Genomic DNA, 17,558 nt, shown 5'->3' on the forward strand with positions numbered 1-17,558 from the left:
CACACTCACACATTTCATATACACCGTGTCCACTACGCACGCACACAAGGCCATCAACTATTCAACTCAACACAATCTGCTGTAATCTGCAAAGGATGTACCGTTCTTTCAGTGATCGTCAGTTTTTAGTTTTTTAAATCGTTAATTCCTTTTGTTTTCATTTTCTCCGAGTGTGCGATCGAAGTGTCATGGCTCAACGATTATTGTGCACCGCTCAAAAGCTAGAAAAATTGATATGGAAAGGCGTAAGACGAGGCAGAATAGACACCTACACGGTGAGTCAAGGTTTGAGGTTACTTTAACTTTTTTGGCTACAATTTCTAGGATTATATCATTTAGTCAGTGTGGAAAAATATTTAAGAGTCCAGTCAGATGCTTTCTCCATCACCTCTGTATAATTTTCCATCGAGAAGCATAGTTTATCATTGCACTTCATGATGAAGTTTTAGGTGTCAATGTCGCCATGGACTCTTTATGTAATCGCTTATTTTGTCTCTTTATTTCCTCTCGTTGCATCATCAATCAAATATGCTATAGATTTGAAACTTAAATTTTTGTAAAGCAGGTAAAGTGAGTCCAAATGGTCCCACCTTTTCTGTTAGTCATTAATTATCTAAGCACCATTGATGGAAATGCGTCTTATCAATAGTAAACAATCTCTCCTAAAGCGCTACAGCTTGTATGAATTTCGGTCAACGATAGAGATCAAATCCATGTAAGGAAAGGATCAGCTTGTTTGTATTCAAAACTTCTCTGGATTTTCTTCTGAGCAGTCCTGCTAGGGCGCGCGGTTTCTGAGATCATCAAATGGCACCCTTAGCATAGTAAATAACCCCCTTATGAACTAGAAGTATCTAGGATTGCAATTTTGAGTTCTTTCATAATGACATATGCAAGCAAGGAATCAAGTTCTTTTGTTCTCAAGGTAATCCATGTATCACCGCAAACATAAGTAATATGCCTTTCTACAGTTTTGCCGCTGATGTGTAGGTAACTGGAGATCTTTTTTTATCATTATCATCACTTCAATTTAGTAGTTCCCGTATTCTAGGTATGAATTGGGATAACATTTGCAAACCTGTAATAGCTCAAACTTAATTTAAAATCCTTTAAATTTCTCATGGTCAAATGGTCTATGACTTGGTAATCATTATTGAATCTCTTTTTGGTTTCAGCTCCAAAGGAATTTATCTTTGCTGAGCCGCACGCACAGCTCTACTTTAGAGAAAGTTCTGAGCCAGTGGCAGACACTCTGTGAGAAGCCCCCGAAAGGGTTTGATAAATTTTTCCAGCCGAAAGGAAAGTCAGGTAAGAAACTCGAGGAAGCACACAAGAAAGATGAATCTGCCTCCTCCAAATCAGCCGCAGAGTCCAGCGAATCGTCAAGTCAACAGAGCAGTTCAAGATCCTCAAGTCAGTGGTCCATGAGAGGGTCTGGAGGCTCCAGGTCTGTAAATTTTGCTATTTTTTGCTGAAATTGACTGCAATTTGAAATATAGGGACTCCTATTTCTGGTTCATTCAAGAAACATGATATCGATGGTGAAACTACAAAAATGCGTATATCGGTTGCGGTGTTTGAAAATCTCCGCTCTTATTTTATTTTTTGAAAGGAAACCGAAGCAACATCATGGCTTGAAATTTTCACAGAATATTCTTCTTATAGAGAAGAAAAATATCCGAAGTGCTCAATAAATGATGTTAAGTGGTTTTCCATATGAAAAATAAAGTATGACAGGAAGTCTGCAACGCTGCAAACCGATATACGCATTTCTGCAGTTTCACCATCAATATGAGTCTATAAGCCCCCTATGCAGCTGTCAGCAGCAGCTACAATGCAAAATGCAGTCCAAATGAAGTTCGAAAAACTTTGAAGCTTAGGTATTTGTCCGCGTGGTTTAACTCTTGAAACAGGCATCTGAACCAGCATTTCAAAAATGTCCTCCTTAACCGAAGTTATCTATTTTAATAATCAAATTAAACTTTCTCCTCTTTAAAATTTTGATCGGAAACAATGTGTAGCTAATTTGGCTGAACTACTCCTCACTCATTAATGCTGAAGTGTGACTCGGTTTTTTCTTAAAATTTCATTAACTCCATTGATTTTTTGCAGTGGGTATGTTATATTTTACAATTTACATTGAATATAAACCGTCTGTGAATTTTTAGTAGTTTCTGAAGTAAATAAATTCTATTCTTGCATTATAATACTTAGTTGGCAATATTTCAGAAGAAAGTAACACCATTTTTCTGTATGTTTCAGCAGTGGTGGCAAAGGTGGGGGTAAATCCTTCAATTTTGAAATAAATTCGAAGGATTTTGACCCAAAAGTAACAGGTGCTATTGCAACCATCATCATCCTAGGATTGTATACCATGTATGAAATGAGTTACAAAGAAATCACATGGAAAGAATTTATAAATAAGTGAGTAAGCTGCTGTTTGAACTTCAATTAAGTTTTAAATGAAAAGATTGAACCTTCAAATAATACAAAAATTTAGCTGGAGCCAAATTTTTTGGTATTCCATGCAGGGCCCTTTTTGAAATACAATTTTTACTAAAATTAAAGCTCTCATCAATTATCTGCATGTCATTACTGAGAGACCTTTAAGTCCGTCAAAAGTCAGGCAAGCATGTAATCTTCACACTTACGATGATACGAGTTGATAAAAGTGTAAAATGGGTAGGACTCCCTTGCCCTTTATTTTTTTTTCTATTTAATGAGTTCGTATTCCTTACGGACCAAAGTTGTAAACCTACTTATGAATAGAGTTACGAAGTTTGTATTGTGAATCACTTGCTAAATTGTCGTTAATTTTTTGTCTTTATATTGGTTGTAATTTGCTCCTGAGCCATGACTTACTTTTCATCTCTTACTTGTTTTTTTGGCAGTTACCTAACCAAAGGAAATGTGGAACGATTAGAAGTGGTAAATAAAAAATGGGTACGCATCAAATCAACTACTGCTGGAGATGGCACGGTAAGGAATATCCTCCATTCCATTATACATGTTGCTTTCAAGCAATAAACTTTCATTCAAACATAATTTCATAATTCATTTTGTGAAGAATCTCTAAATGAAGTCAACATTGTACCCAGAATATTCATATCAAGAGTTTCAATATTGATATCTTCTATTCCATACATTAGTAGGGTGCATAGCAACTGGGAAAGTCAGAGAAGGGAGATGAATTTGGTCAGGGGTCAGGAGAGGAAACGTGTTCCGAGGAGAGAGGCGAAGTGTTGTGCAAGATTATGATTTTTTGCATAACTTCACGGCACTTTGATACTGAGCTCTGCAGCCTCCTCCCCTGATCTATATTTCCCTTGAAACTTTCAGCCCCATCTGATTTATACTGGTATTTTTTCATGAGCTATGTTTATTTTTGCATATCTTTTTATTTTTTTATTTATTTTTTTTTTTTAAAAAAAAGAGATGGAGAAAAATCTGTAAAAGTCAAGAAGAACAATAACCTAAGGGTCAGGAAAAACCTTGAAAATCAGGGAGAGGGAAAAAAATGTTTGCCTGACACCTTGGTTCAGTATATTGACCCTACACTCAGAATTCTGCGATCGATTCTAATACTCCTATCGTAATAATTAAAAACCAGTAGAGTCCGAAATGAAGCATCTTTCTCATACTATTTTTAATCAAGATTTCACAATAAAAATTACAACAAGTTGGATGGATTTATGATATTTTAACATTATGATTCACATCTTTGATGTTATATAATAAATTTTTACATTAATTTGATGACCTCCAAGTGGTAAATGTTAAAAAAAATGTTTCTCCCATACGAAGTCATTCCAAAGCATGCATCATTTAAAGAAAACCATTCGGTTTGTCTTACTTTTTTTTCTCTTTCAATACTTTTCACTTTTCACATGTTTTAAAGTATTGATTGATGTACTCAATTGTATTTCTTTCTTCTTGAAATTACAGGTACCATGGTTCAACATTGGCAGTGTTGACTCGTTTGAACGTAACTTGGAAAATGTTCAAATGGAAATGAACATTGAGCCGCCAGATTTTGTACCTGTTGTCTATAAAAACATATTTGAACTGGGACAAGTAACCTCCTTTTTACCTACACTTCTCATAATAGGTGAGTAAGAGTTATTTTGTCCTGTGTTAGACCTCTGAACTATCCATGATTGATTGAATCCTGTGTCCGATTAAAAAATTATGAGCAAAAACAATGAATAACTTACTCCGTGGACCAAAGTATGAGATAAGAAATCAGAAATAGAAAGTACCGAGGCAAAAAAGTATGAACATGCAATTATAGCAAAAATGCAATGTAAAAACATGTGAACTCGAATTAATATACTCGAATCACAAGAGTAACAAAGTAAGAGCCAACGCCTTTTGGGGCACCTGTTTTCTTCTCCGGACTTCACCTTAAAAAGAGAGACCGGTGCCTTAAAATGTATACAGCTTTTAGTTCAGTTATTTTACAAGTTGGGTTTATTATTAATATCGATTTTACATGTTTTCATGTTACGTATTCGCCTCAAGTCTGAAAAAATCTAGAGAAATTTTGTTTTCTAGATACTTAGATTGACTACCCTAGTCCATCTATTATTACAAGAAAAGAACACTATAAAAATTTGGTCCGTATTATAAGTAACAAGGTGGTAGAATAGTGCTGGAGCCACCCTGCGGAGGAGGCGAGGCCCAAAATATTCTGAAAATTTCAATTAGAGTAATATTGAAATTTATCTGAAATGTTTAAAATTTTTTAGCATTTCTTTCCTTACAAAATAGTGTGGAAGAACTTTTCTACCACCTTATTATCTTTCAGTGCATACATAATCATAAATGAAACCATTCAGTAATAAGTTTATGATTTTGCAGAAAATGAATGAAAGTTTTAAAATTTCATTCCATATCTCCTCATGACTCACAATTTTTTAAAAATATTCTCCGGAGGGTTTAACTCTTTTTAGTAAAACTTTGCAGAATCATACATAACCACTCGTAAAATATGTAATTTTTTGGTCTCTTAATCTTCCTGAATTGGTCGATTGACTCCTAATGTCTCTGCTTTTTTCAGCATTTCTTTTCTACTCGATGAAGAAGTCAATGCAAATGATGGGCGGAGGTCGTGGTGGCAAAGGAGGTGGAATTTTTGGAGTGATGGAGTCAACAGCAAAACTGATCAATTCTAGCGACATAGGAGTCAGATTCAAGTGAGACTAAGTTGTGCTTTTTATACTGGTTTGTGGCAACAAATGTCATTGAATATCTAATCATTTTAACTTCGTATGTTTATCTCTGGTATGTTTCGTATTTTGGAGGTTTTAAAAAATCAGCCTTGATTTGGACAGACTTGGCTTCGACAGGTTGCAGTTATGAGCAGTTTTTTACTCCTTCCATTTTATATCATGAACTCTTGACCAAAAATTTATTTTTACCTCCCTTTGAAATGTGCTCGTTAGTTTTTTCATCATAATTTTCTTACATACTTAATGGGAAGGCTGACTTGAAAATAATATCTCTCAGGCTCCAGTTTCAAAAGGAATTAATGGAATTGAATTCAGGCTCAAAATAAGTTAGTATTTTTCTCAAATGTCTGTTAAACTTACTATTTTCTAAAATTTGGTATGAGGGAAATAAGTTAATTTTGTTGTTTTTCTGTCATGTTTAGAGATGTCGCTGGTTGTGAAGAAGCAAAAGTAGAAATTATGGAATTTGTAAATTTTTTGAAAAATCCTCAACAGTATATCGATCTTGGAGCCAAAATTCCAAAAGGAGCCATGTTAACAGGTTTGCATATTTTAGTTAGTAATATTGTACTCACTTCTTCATTGAAATTTTAAACTCATCAGACTTTGTAAAAAATATGTCATTCGTGTTTATTCATTTTAGTAGGTCAGAGCTGCGATTTGATAGTTTTAATAAAGTGAACACAGCTTCATAATGTTCATATTGGAATACTTCTTCATGATGAGACAAGCTAAAAAAGCAAATGCCCTAAAAAAATGATAAAAGGTCAAAACTACAAAATTGCAGCCAAGATGAAGATTGTTTGTTCACTTGTAAGTCCTGCTGCAGAAGGAGCTTTCCTAATGAATTAAGTATCAAAACATGTCAGGGTGTCTACTGTATGGAAAAAGTAATGTAACACTGAAAGAGCATGGATTTTAGAAGGTTGGTAGGGAAGTACGGAAAAGGTACGGATTTTCCATGGAAAGGTACAGATACTCGAGATTTTTGTGACGGACTCTAAAAAGTAGTCCTGGGGATACGCAATTTCCTAACAAAATTCATTGATGAAAACCCTGGTTTGATCTCTCGTGTTTTTTGGTTTATTCCTTTTTCGTCCCATCATTCCACTTTCCCAATCTGTCACAGTTAAAAATGCATGTGAGGTAAGAAAACAGTAAGGAAAAAGTAAGAAAGAAGCAAGGATTTTTGAGAAATGTCAAAAAAAGGAATTTTCGGGAAAGTTAGGAAAAAGCAAGAACTAGGTACTGAAAACGCAAGGAATTTTAATGGCAGAGGACCAGTAGACACTCTGCATGTTACTGGTGACAAAATCAAGGAACCAGAAGAACATAAAATTCAGAACAATGTACATTTCCATATCCTCACTATTCTGTAGTTTCTGTTTTCTAAAGTTTATTAAATTGACATCTGGGTGTACCAATTGTTCTGTTTTCTGACATTCACCTTTGTGTAACAGGGCCACCTGGTACTGGTAAAACATTACTTGCTAAAGCAACAGCGGGTGAAGCAAACGTGCCGTTTATCACCGTCTCAGGATCAGAGTTTCTTGAAATGTTTGTCGGAGTAGGACCTTCTAGAGTAAGTAAAATTCTGTTTATCCTACCTAAAATTAATCGTTTAATTTTAATGAGCTTTATGAGATGTATGTGAAAGTACACACATATGCCCAAAATTATTTTTTTTAATTGATTTTTTATTTAGTTGTTGTTTTTGACGTTTTGTAGACATGGTAAACACGTGTTGAGGCACAACAAAAATAAAATAGGCTTGCCTATATCCCAGACATGGATTATCCTTTGTTGAACACATGAAATTCACTAATTTACACTAACATTAAAAGTAAAAAACTGCGATGGGTTGTTAAGGACCCAATGGGCATATATGGGTTTTAAGGAGCAATGCAGTTTAACTTTTTAGTGGGTCCAATCCTTTTGATTGTCTTAATTTCCAGAACTGTAAAATATTTTTGTAAAAATATGAGTTTTAAATCCAGCAGAAATATTAGGTAGCTTTTAAGCATGGGACTGCATTTCAAGCCCCTGGTTTAGTTATTGAAGAAATCTAGAATGTCAGATCTAGAAATCAGGAATGTAAGTATGGTGAAATGTAGAATGCTCCTGCCAAAATGTAGTTTTATACAGAAGAAATATTCAAGAGCATGGTGAAAACTTAAACTATCATTTTAAACCGAAAAATTGAAATGAAAGAACAGGCAATTGAAGAAAAGTCACAAAATAACTCAAAGAGAATTCTGAAGCTTGCTATGTTAAAATTTTAAAGTTGCTCAAACTACTCCCAATTTCACTCAACAAATGGGATAAATCACACCTTTTCAGTGTGCAAATGAACCTAATGCATAATGCAATATGTGTACGTGCAACCAAACGCTCAAAATCAGACGTATTTAACCCTAAAAGATCGATGTACAAGTGGGTTAAAACCATAAATTGCATGCATCTTGTTTTTTTCCCCCTTTTTTACTCATTTTTGTATAAATTTCTTTCAACACAACTACGAATCATTGAGATTAATATCGATGCCATCGCTTGGGAAAGGTGTTACAAATATTTGCTACGTTTTAAAAATGTAAATGTTTTAAAAATGAAGTAATACTTTCATTAAAAAGAAGTGGTATTTATAAAGTATATTTTATATCGAAAATTTTAAGGATAGAAATAAAACCAAATATTCATCAATGACAATTTGAAAAGATGAATCAATAGGAGGAAGTAACATTACATTTAAAAAATGAGTTACCATAACAACACCTCTTTCTCTCTTAATTTTCTCATTCCGATGTTGTCAATATAATTTTACATTCAGACTAAAATAAGAAGCTTGGACCAAGTCACTGCTGCTTATTTTACGCGCGGATGTCAACTATTGGACAAAAAAAGTACGCAGACAAAAAATCGTTGACAGACTGTCCCGAAACCATTTTGTCTCTGAACTTCTGACGTTTATTGTTTATGTTTTTCATTTTCGTCCTGTTTGGTTTCATATATTTATGGCTAAAGTCAAGAAAATTGTATCTCAGGTTGCAACAATGTATATCGCTCTTCATGTTTCATTTCTTTAAAAAGAAAACGGTCCAATAATATCTACAAATCATTTGCCATTTACGCCTATGGAAAAGAATTGATGAACAGGGTGTTGGCAACAAACACCTTAATAATGGATTCTGCTTCAAATTATTGATCATCAATCATTCACGCCTTGCCACTGCCTGCAATTGAAGCTTTTATTTTGGAAAGGTTCAAAGTTGTTTTTAAAAATGGAGTTTTGACGGTAAAGTTATCCTTTTCTACCTCCTGTGTGGTTTTTCTTGTCTCCTGAAAAATTTTGTTTTTCAGAGTTTGCACCCTCTTAGCGTAAACGCTTCAACTGACGTTCGCATTCTTTGCATTTAGCCATGGATGTATGTTCTGAGCTCAACCAATGAAAGTTCTTAGTGCATTTATGGGAAAACTAACGTGAATTTTATCATTTTCAGGTCAGAGATATGTTTACAATGGCCAGGAAGCATGCTCCTTGTATTCTATTCATTGATGAAATTGATGCAGTTGGTAGGAAACGAGGAGGTCGTAATTTTGCTGGTCACTCAGAGCAGGAAAACACTCTCAACCAACTTCTTGTTGAGATGGATGGTAAGCCTTTAACTCACTTACTACAGATTTTTTTTTCTTTTGGCCTCAGGTGAACCTTCAGTACCTTTAGTGTTTTAGTGTTCAATATTTTTCTCAATATAAGTTTCTTACACAAACTGATTGCGGTGGAGGCACGGGTCGTAAGACAGTATGTTGGAATTTTTTAGCCAATGTGTGTTAAAAATCAGCATAAAGCTGAATGGTCGTTTACTAGTGTCGCACTAAACAGCTTATCTCTTTGAGGGAAAATTGGACGTATTTCTGCCAAACAGAACTATGTGCATAATGGTGTGTGCTCTGTTATGCATAGATTCTTAGGGGTCTCAGGGTTCATGTCTGGATGCACATAGTTCCGTTTGGCAGAAATACGTCCAATTGTACTTGTGTGTGTGAGCTTTTTCCCTCTGTATTGGGATATTCAGCTTTATGCTGATTTTTAACGCACGTTGGCTAAAAAATTCCAACATACTATAAGTTTCTTATAGATGTTTATAACTTAAATTGCAAATAAGATGCAAGGTTGCAAAAATTTCTTGACCTAATGATCAACGAATTGTAATTAGTTGTGTGCAAAAATTGGTCCGAAAAAGAAAAGTATTTTTCTAGAAAGCTCTCAACTCTTGAGCTTTTTCAACTCTTTTTCTCTTTAAGAACAGAAAGCCCGAAATAGGGTCTTAAAAACAAGGTAGCTGGATGGCGCTAGCATGAAAATTGAGTTTTTTGTCAATTTGTGGCAATTTGTAGATAATAAGGGAGAAAAAAGAGATACTTGTTAGGAACAAATCATAATTCTGAAAATTTTTTGGGGAAAAAGGGTTTTTAATTTCAGAAGGCTAATTTTAAAAATGGAAAGACTAAGAACGTTCTGCACGCTGCACCCTCTTTAGGATGAATCCAAAATGTTAACACCTATGTCTATCCTTTAACTTGAAAAAAGAGGTCTTGAGGTTAGTTTTTGATATTTCACCCTGGATTCATCTCTCATCAGTCTTTCCTATTCTTTCACTTGTTGAGGAAAATGTCTTTCATCTTTTTCAGGTTTCAATACAACAACTAATGTTGTCGTATTAGCCGCCACCAACCGTGTAGATGTTTTGGACAAAGCGTTGATGCGACCTGGGCGTTTTGATAGGCAAATCTTTGTTCCCGCCCCCGATATTAAAGGCCGTGCGTCCATTTTTAAAGTGCATTTGAAACCTTTGAAAACGAAGCTGAATCAAGATGAGCTGTCAAGGAAAATGGCTGCTCTGACTCCTGGTTTCACAGGTAACGCAATTGCCTTTATCACATCTTGTCATCGTTGATTCTTTCTCAAATCTCCCGCAAATTTCGTTTCCTCGACAAAATTTATGCTTGAATTCTAGGAACTTTGAATGGTCTTGAGACTAACTCTTCAGAAATAAAGAGCGAAAAAACACTAAAAATGTGACCTAAACTGTATGTAACAGGGTCTTGCTTGTTCTTAGACCTTCCTTTCCCTGCAAAAAAGGGTCGACCCAGCACTATTTTACCACCTTCAAAGATATGTTCTCGTGATTTTGTGTCTCTTTGTTCAGATAATTAAGAGAAGAGAAAAAAAGTATAAAAAAAAACAAATATATAAAAAAGAACTATTGGAGTCATAAGTATTTGCTTTTTAAGATATTTTTAGTACACACCATAAACGCGCCCTAAAATGTGTGGTAGAGTGAGGGATGTTTCCGAAAAAAACTTTCAGAACACTCATCATCACTCAGTTGTTGTCCTGAGAAGAGATGTGTAACAGGGATAGAAATATGCTCGAGAGGACATGTTCAAATTTCTATTGATACTATCGTGGAGCTATTGACTTGCCCGGAATATAATCTTTTCAACTGTCCACAGAGCGAGAAAGAAAATAAGAAAAAGAAACCTCTTGCCTTAAACTGGCAACAACTTTTACCTTCTTTTGATTCACCCTCTCTTTCATTTGTAACTTGTTTCTAAATGATGCTGTGATGTTTTCAGGAGCTGATATTGCCAATGTCTGCAATGAAGCGGCTTTAATAGCAGCCAGAGACTTAAATCCAGATATCAACATGAAACATTTCGAAGCAGCAATAGAGCGAGTTGTAGCTGGTATGGAGAAGAAGACCAATGTTCTTCAGCCAGAAGAAAAGAAGACAGTAGCATACCATGAAGCTGGCCATGCAGTTGCTGGCTGGTTCTTGCAACACGCTGATCCATTGTTGAAAGTAAGATCTTAACCACAAGCAAAAGTTCTATACTTATTTATCCTCTTGTTGTGCTCCCTAGTACTTCACAACCCTTAATCGTCTCTTTTCTCTATTAAACCATAACCCTTCAAGCAACTCACTCTTGAGCATTTACCATCCCTTCACTCTCTTATTGGGCGGTCTTATCGCCCCCTCTTTGTAGAAGCTCCATCTATAACCTTCTTTGGCAACCCGACTTCTTCCTAGTACCTCTAAAAATAAGTGGCAAGAGGTTCAATTCTTTTTAAGGTCAATAACTGGCATGGAGCTATATTTTAATTTGATCTCTTGAGCTCCAAATATTCTAGAGGATAAATTGAAATTGTTTTGCATCAAAACTTTGTATGTACTTTGAACTGCTATTTTCAAACCAACATAAATCCAGTTCAGTGCAACGTTATTGGGGGGTTTTTTTTGGGTTGAAACGCTCTCTTAAACAATGTTTTCAATAATATTTTAGCATTGAATCAATCGTCCACATATATTAGACCCATTTTTTAGTTTATCAATTTTGTATAATGTATATTTTAATGTACTTGTACCAGTGTTTCGTGGGCAAATAAGGCATTAAGATTTTAATTCTCCTCATGCATGTACTATTGAACTTAGTTAACAATTCTTTGGTTTTTTCAGGTATCCATTATTCCAAGAGGGAAAGGTCTTGGCTATGCACAGTATCTCCCAAAAGAACAGTATCTGTATACGAAAGAACAGCTTTTCGATAGGATGTGTATGACTCTTGGTGGTAGGGTTTCGGAAGAAATATTCTTCGGTAGAATAACGACGGGTGCTCAGGATGATTTGAAGAAAATAACGCAGAGTGCATATGCTCAGGCAAGTATTTTTTTATCTTTGCCATCAACTTATGAAAGCAAAAGAGAACCGATCGAAACCCACAGAAATTTCCACTCTTGCTTCCTAAGGTTTCAAAGATTGTATTTTGTAAGAAAATGGCAAATAACAGTGCTTTTAACAGGTTTTTATGACTGAAGTAACACCCCAGAGGGCGGTGCCGGTCAGCATCAATTATAAACAATAGAGGAACTTTGTATGTATATAGCGTATGTATAAAGTTTCAATGAATAGTAAAAACTAGAAGAAACAAGCATTATTTACTTAAAAGGGAGGCAGGAGGAAAGATATATAAATAAAGGGATAAAATTAAGAGAAATCGTTTATTGTGTAAATGCCATCAGTAACTTTTTGATTAGATAAGGTAAGACAATTGAATAATACAACAATTTTAATTTAGAGAAGCCATTATGTAAAACGAATTGTAAATATAAATAAAGATGCTACCATAAAAGAAAAAAGAAAAAATGTTTCCTTTCTAGACATTAATAATTCAGGCCACGTTGTAAAGTGCATCCTGATAAATTACGGAGTTTTGCAAATCAAGCTGAAGTTGAACATCAATTAAAGTGTTTCCTAATTAATTCTGTTACTTTTCAATCGCTTTATTTTCAATTGATTTCATGTTATTTTTCGGTTATGTAACCGGAATATGCTCAACTGCATCAGACATTGCCGAATTTTCTTCCAAATTCTCTCCATTTTGGCTTCAACTTGAGAACTTTTTTTGAGCTTGGGAGTTAATTTCAGTAAAAACCAGTGGCACCATCTAGTTTCTCGCGAACTTTTACATAGGAATCAACAGTCAAATTGCAAATTCCTTACACATGCAGCATCTCCATTGAAACAGGCTTTTTTTTAGTTTTACCATCGTCATTATTGTCTGAAAATTTCCCCCCTACAACTGGAACTTTGATTTTTCCTCAGGTTGCACACTTTGGAATGAATCCTGTCGTGGGAAACGTCAGCTTTGATCTCCCTCAGCCTGGAGAAATGGTCATGGAAAAGCCTTACTCAGAAGCAACTGCCCAGACCATTGACGCTGAAGTTAGGAAACTGATTTCAGAAGCACACTCCAGAACCACCAAGCTTCTCAATGAACAGAAAGACAACGTCATCAAAGTGAGTGTCAGCAACTTTGGGATTGTCTCTATCCGTTTTCTGGATTTTTGTTTTTTCACAGATTTTCAATCTTTTTTTGAAGTGTTCGGCTGGATGAGTTAGAAAATTTAAGTTTAGAATTCAGCAAAAATTCGGAGGAAAAAAATTCTCTGTAATTTGGTGTTGGTGACCAATGGTTGGGTGAAAACAGGGAATTGCCCGAGGATTTCATCAGGTCAAGGGAATCAGGGAAAAGTGAGGGAATTTAATCAAAAGATGGGAAATTCAGAAAATTTCAAAACTTGATATCTGAAAAAAATCACCGCTGTCCACATAATCAAACAGAGCCGTAGTCTCATACAAACTGATTGCGGTGGACGAACGGGTTTTAAGTCAGTTTTTGTCGGAGTTTTTTAGCCAACGTGCATTAAAATTTTTACGTTTGAATGGTCGTAACTAGTGTTGCACCAAAGAGCATATCTCTTTGAGGGAAAATTGTGCTCATATGAACTTTTTCCCTCTGTATAGAGATTTTCATCAGTATGCTTTATGCTGAAATTTGAACGCTAGTTGGCTAAAAAACTCCAACAAAAAGAGCCTTAGTCTAGTTTTGGTGTCAATGCTCTGACTCACACTTTGAATAAAGAATAGTGGAGCGAATTTCAATAAGGAATATGCGAATATAGTAAAATGAAAGATGAAAAACTTAAGAAAAAAGGCTCACATATTTATTTTGTTTGCTTATTTGTATTGAAATTAATGCCAAAATTTTTCATTTTTACCTCTATACATGCAAATTTTTGATGTGAAATGTTGAAATTGTTATTTTTGGTCAGCAAAAACTTGAGAAAGTCAGAGAATTTTTTCCTGCAGAGTCATTAAACACCCTGCTTTTGTTGTACCACAAAATACTTACCGATGGTATGCAAATAGCGCTTTTGCTCCAGCATTAGTGCCGTTTAACTGGTGTACGAGGGGCGTTCAATAAGTAAGTATCCCCCCTCTCTAAAATCCATAAGAATGGACCAATTTTAAAAAACTTGAGCTCAAAATCTTCCTTAGGATATTTTGAGTTCAACAAAACAAACCGCAACAAAATCGGACTATGTGCGGCCGAACGCGAGCCGTTTGAACGCGCCGAGGTGCTCGACGCTCCCGCCGAATCTGCGAGGATTTGAAGTCCGCTACAGGAGAAGAGCTTCTCTGCCAAAGCCTCAGTCGTTCATCACTGACGAAAAATCAAAGAAATTTTTGTAGAATAAGGGGCTTACCTCACTTCTCCACATAACCAGCTCGATCCAAGCAAGTCTGATACTGAGACTAAGACTAAGAGAACAGCTTTTGGATGCCTCGTGCGTGGAAGTCTTTCAGCTGACCGCGGATGAAAGAGTGGACGGCTTGTTTGACCTCTTCCACTGATTCAAAATTAACTCCTCCAAGTTCAGATTTCAGGAACGGGAATAAATGGTGGTCTGGTTTGCCATTTATTATCGTATCTGAAATCTGAACTCGGAGGAGTTAATGTTGAATCGGGTGAAGAGGTCAAACAAGCCGTCCACTCTTTCATCCCCGTCAGCTGAAAGACTTCCACGCACGAGTCATCCAAAAGCTGTTCTCTTAGTCTCAGTATCAGACTTGCTTGGATCGAGCTGGTTATGTGGAGAAGTGAGGTAAGCCCCTCATTCTACAAAAATGTCTTTGATTTTTCGTCAGTGATGAACGACTGAGGCTTTGGCAGAGAAGCTCTTCTCCTGTAGCGGACTTCAAATCCTCGCGGATTCGGCGGGAGCGTCGAGCACCTCGGCGCGTTCAAACGGCTCGCGTTCGGCCGCACATAGTCCGATTTTGTTGCGGTTTGTTTTGTTGAACTCAAAATATCCTAAGGAAGATTTTGAGCCCAAGTTTTTTAAAATTGGTCCATTCTTATGGATTTTAGAGAGGGGGGGATACTTACTTATTGAACGCCCCTCGTACATATACCTGAAAGAGCTTGTTTTATTAAAGAATTACTTCATGATCTTTTTAGTCATATGTACCTTCGTTTACTGTTTCAGGTTGCTGAAAGGTTATTAAAACAAGAAATCTTAAGCAGAGATGACATGATTGAGCTCTTAGGAAAGCGGCCATTCCCTGAGAAGAGTACGTATGAAGAGTTCGTTGAAGGAACCGGATCGTTAGAAGAAAACACTGAATTACCAGAAGGCTTAAAAGACTGGAACAAAGAAAAACAAGGAGACAAAAGCAAAGAGAAAGAAGCCAAATCGTAACTTTATCTGGATCGATCTAAAATCACGTGCGTTAGTTTAAATTGTATTGTTTTAGAGTTCCTTTTTGTTTTATACATGTATAAATTGTTTTTAATAAACATTTATAGAAAAAAACGCTCGTCTTTATTTTTGCAGGAAGCTTTTCAGCACGACAGAATCCTTGTTTTTCTGCCTACAATGGCTTTGTCTAACTCTCATCTTTTTAAGGTTTACCGCTGTTGTCAAGTTTGGTTACAAACTCTGTTATTTCAAACAATAAATGAAAAAATGAAAAAAATGGAAAAATTGTTGTTTGCCTCATTTTTTCTCTCTCCTACTGTTATCCGGCTCAATAATTATTTCTTGAGCTGCCTCCCTCATATTGAAGGCACTGAGTGTATGAACCTGTTAAGTGCATTTTCTGTGGATTTGAGGAAATTGATAACCATAATAAATTGCATACTTTAATTTTTACAAAATGATATTTCTAAAGTTTCATACGATGTTTGAGTCATATTCTCATGCTTTTGATTTTTAATTTGTATTTTAGACATATTCTCAAGTCAGTCAGTATAACTCGGGCGTTCTCTACACACATTTGGTTCATGCTGAAAAACCAGGCAGTGTAAGTTTTATTGGTAAATTAAACTGTCAAGTATCGGACTCTAATGATGAATGATTTCTTGTGTTTAGACGTATAAGGGTTTGAAAAATTACTCAAAATTGATTTAACTCAATGTTGTGCAAACAAAATTCTTGTCCAAGTGTCCAACTTTGCTTGTTAACCACCCCAAGGAGAAGGAAGGCTAACTATCCGTTTTGTTCAAAAAAATTCAATTTTTATGTAATTGAAAACCAATAAAATTATGTCAATGCTGAAGAAAGTTATTTTTCTCATCCCGGGGTACAAAAATTAAAATTAATGAAATTTAGATTTTCAAAATTTCATGTGGAAGCTAAAATTTTATCTTGAGACCGTTTGGACCAAGTTGCAAGAGATTCAATCGGCGTCTTACTGATTTTTTTGAAAAATCAATTTCAAAAGGTATCGGATTTTCGGAAATATTTCTAGGCTCCCTCTTTTTCTCTTTTGTGGAAGCACACTTTAACTCCCCTTAATTTTTTATATAATCTCAATGAATGAAAATAAGTTGCCAAACTGAGGAGGAAAAGTTAAAATATTAAATGAGCAGGCGAAAAAGAAGAGCAAAAAAATCATGGCAGGCAAAGGGATGGGAAAAAAATGTCGAGGTGTTGATGAAGACGCCAAAATATGAAATTGCGTTATCTTACACCTGCAGGAATTGAGGCACTGGATGCGAAAAGGGCACCTCTTGATTGCAGTGTTTCAGAATCTCTGTTGCTAATTATTCCCTTGGAGAAGAATTTAATGGGTGATTATGCCAGAATTCTTTCCATAGAAAATTGTAGAATCATAAGGAATATTCAGTGAAACTTTTAGTGAAATGGATGCATTCACTTTCCTTACAATGAATGAAACTTTAGAGGAGACTCTGAAACATTGCAACCGAGAAGTGCCTTTTTCGCATCCAGTGCCTCAATTTTCAATAAACAGGCGGAAAATGCAATGAATAAGTTAAAAAAAGCTTTGAAATTGGAGAATCTTCTGTCGACTTGAAGAACAAACAAAGACTACGTGCAAAACGGGTCATTTGGGGCTCGGGGCGGATACCTTTGAGACTTGCCCTATTCATTCACCTAACAATGCCCCATCTTTTCCCAAAGTTTCAAGCCCCCCAAAAATTTTGGGGAGACGCGGCGGGGGGTCAAAGTTCAAAACCGGCAAAATTTTCGCGAATTTATTACTCGAAAACCAAGAAGTTTTCGTAAACGCGGTTTAAACGAGCGTATTCAGCGTGACGAGAGCTTTCAGAAAATGTATAACATCATAGGGTTTTGTCAACTTCAGCTCGAGTTATCGCCTCCGAAGCGCCGGAACGCTCAAAAGAGACCCCTTATTTTTTCACGTTTGGGCCGATTTAAAAAAAAGCCATTTTTTTAATTTCATGAAAAACTGATATGTTGTTCCTGACTCTCTGTAGCCCCTCTAGCTCTTTACCGCATGCTGGGGAAATGTTTTGGTCGCGAGTTATAAGAGCGGAAAGGAGCGAAGGTCGGGAAAATCGGCTATTTTAAACTGCGCGCGGCGACGGATCAGGAGCCATGTGGCAACTATGCGAGGTCGGCAGAGGAGTGTGATTCACCGAAATGAGTGGGAGGGG

The 17,558-nt window shown here is 35.9% G+C and overlaps 1 protein-coding gene across 2 annotated transcripts; it reads left to right on the plus strand.

The window, feature by feature from the left end:
• The first annotated feature begins 43 nt into the window (after positions 1–43).
• Positions 44–15,621, plus strand: Afg3l2 (AFG3 like matrix AAA peptidase subunit 2). Of its 2 annotated transcripts, none has more exons than XM_019044522.2 (14): positions 44–275; positions 1,176–1,447; positions 2,263–2,424; positions 2,892–2,979; positions 3,946–4,108; positions 5,060–5,195; positions 5,654–5,772; positions 6,692–6,813; positions 8,729–8,882; positions 9,921–10,148; positions 10,869–11,095; positions 11,750–11,950; positions 12,896–13,090; positions 15,124–15,621. In XM_019044522.2, the coding sequence occupies exons 1-14, from the start codon at positions 189–191 to the stop codon at positions 15,334–15,336; spliced, it is 2,367 nt and encodes a 788-aa protein (XP_018900067.2). In that variant the 5' UTR covers positions 44–188; the 3' UTR covers positions 15,337–15,621. The 2 variants fall into 2 exon arrangements, with proteins under 2 accessions (XP_018900067.2, XP_018900068.2); XM_019044523.2 differs by having other exon boundaries at positions 2,266–2,424.
• Positions 15,622–17,558: the final 1,937 nt, after the last annotated feature.

The sequence above is a fragment of the Bemisia tabaci genome, chromosome 10 (genome assembly GCF_918797505.1).
Source record: "Bemisia tabaci chromosome 10, PGI_BMITA_v3".
NCBI lineage: Eukaryota > Metazoa > Arthropoda > Insecta > Hemiptera > Aleyrodidae > Bemisia > Bemisia tabaci.

Excerpts from the sequence above, each read along its gene's own strand:
- Afg3l2 (XM_019044522.2), top strand. The coding sequence starts at position 189 with ATGGCTCAACGATTATTGTGCACCGCTCAAAAGCTAGAAAAATTGATA. Across the intron at positions 6,814-8,728 it reads TCGGAGTAGGACCTTCTAGA|GTCAGAGATATGTTTACAAT; the intron begins GTAAGTAAAATT and ends TATCATTTTCAG. Across the intron at positions 11,096-11,749 it reads ACGCTGATCCATTGTTGAAA|GTATCCATTATTCCAAGAGG; the intron begins GTAAGATCTTAA and ends TGGTTTTTTCAG.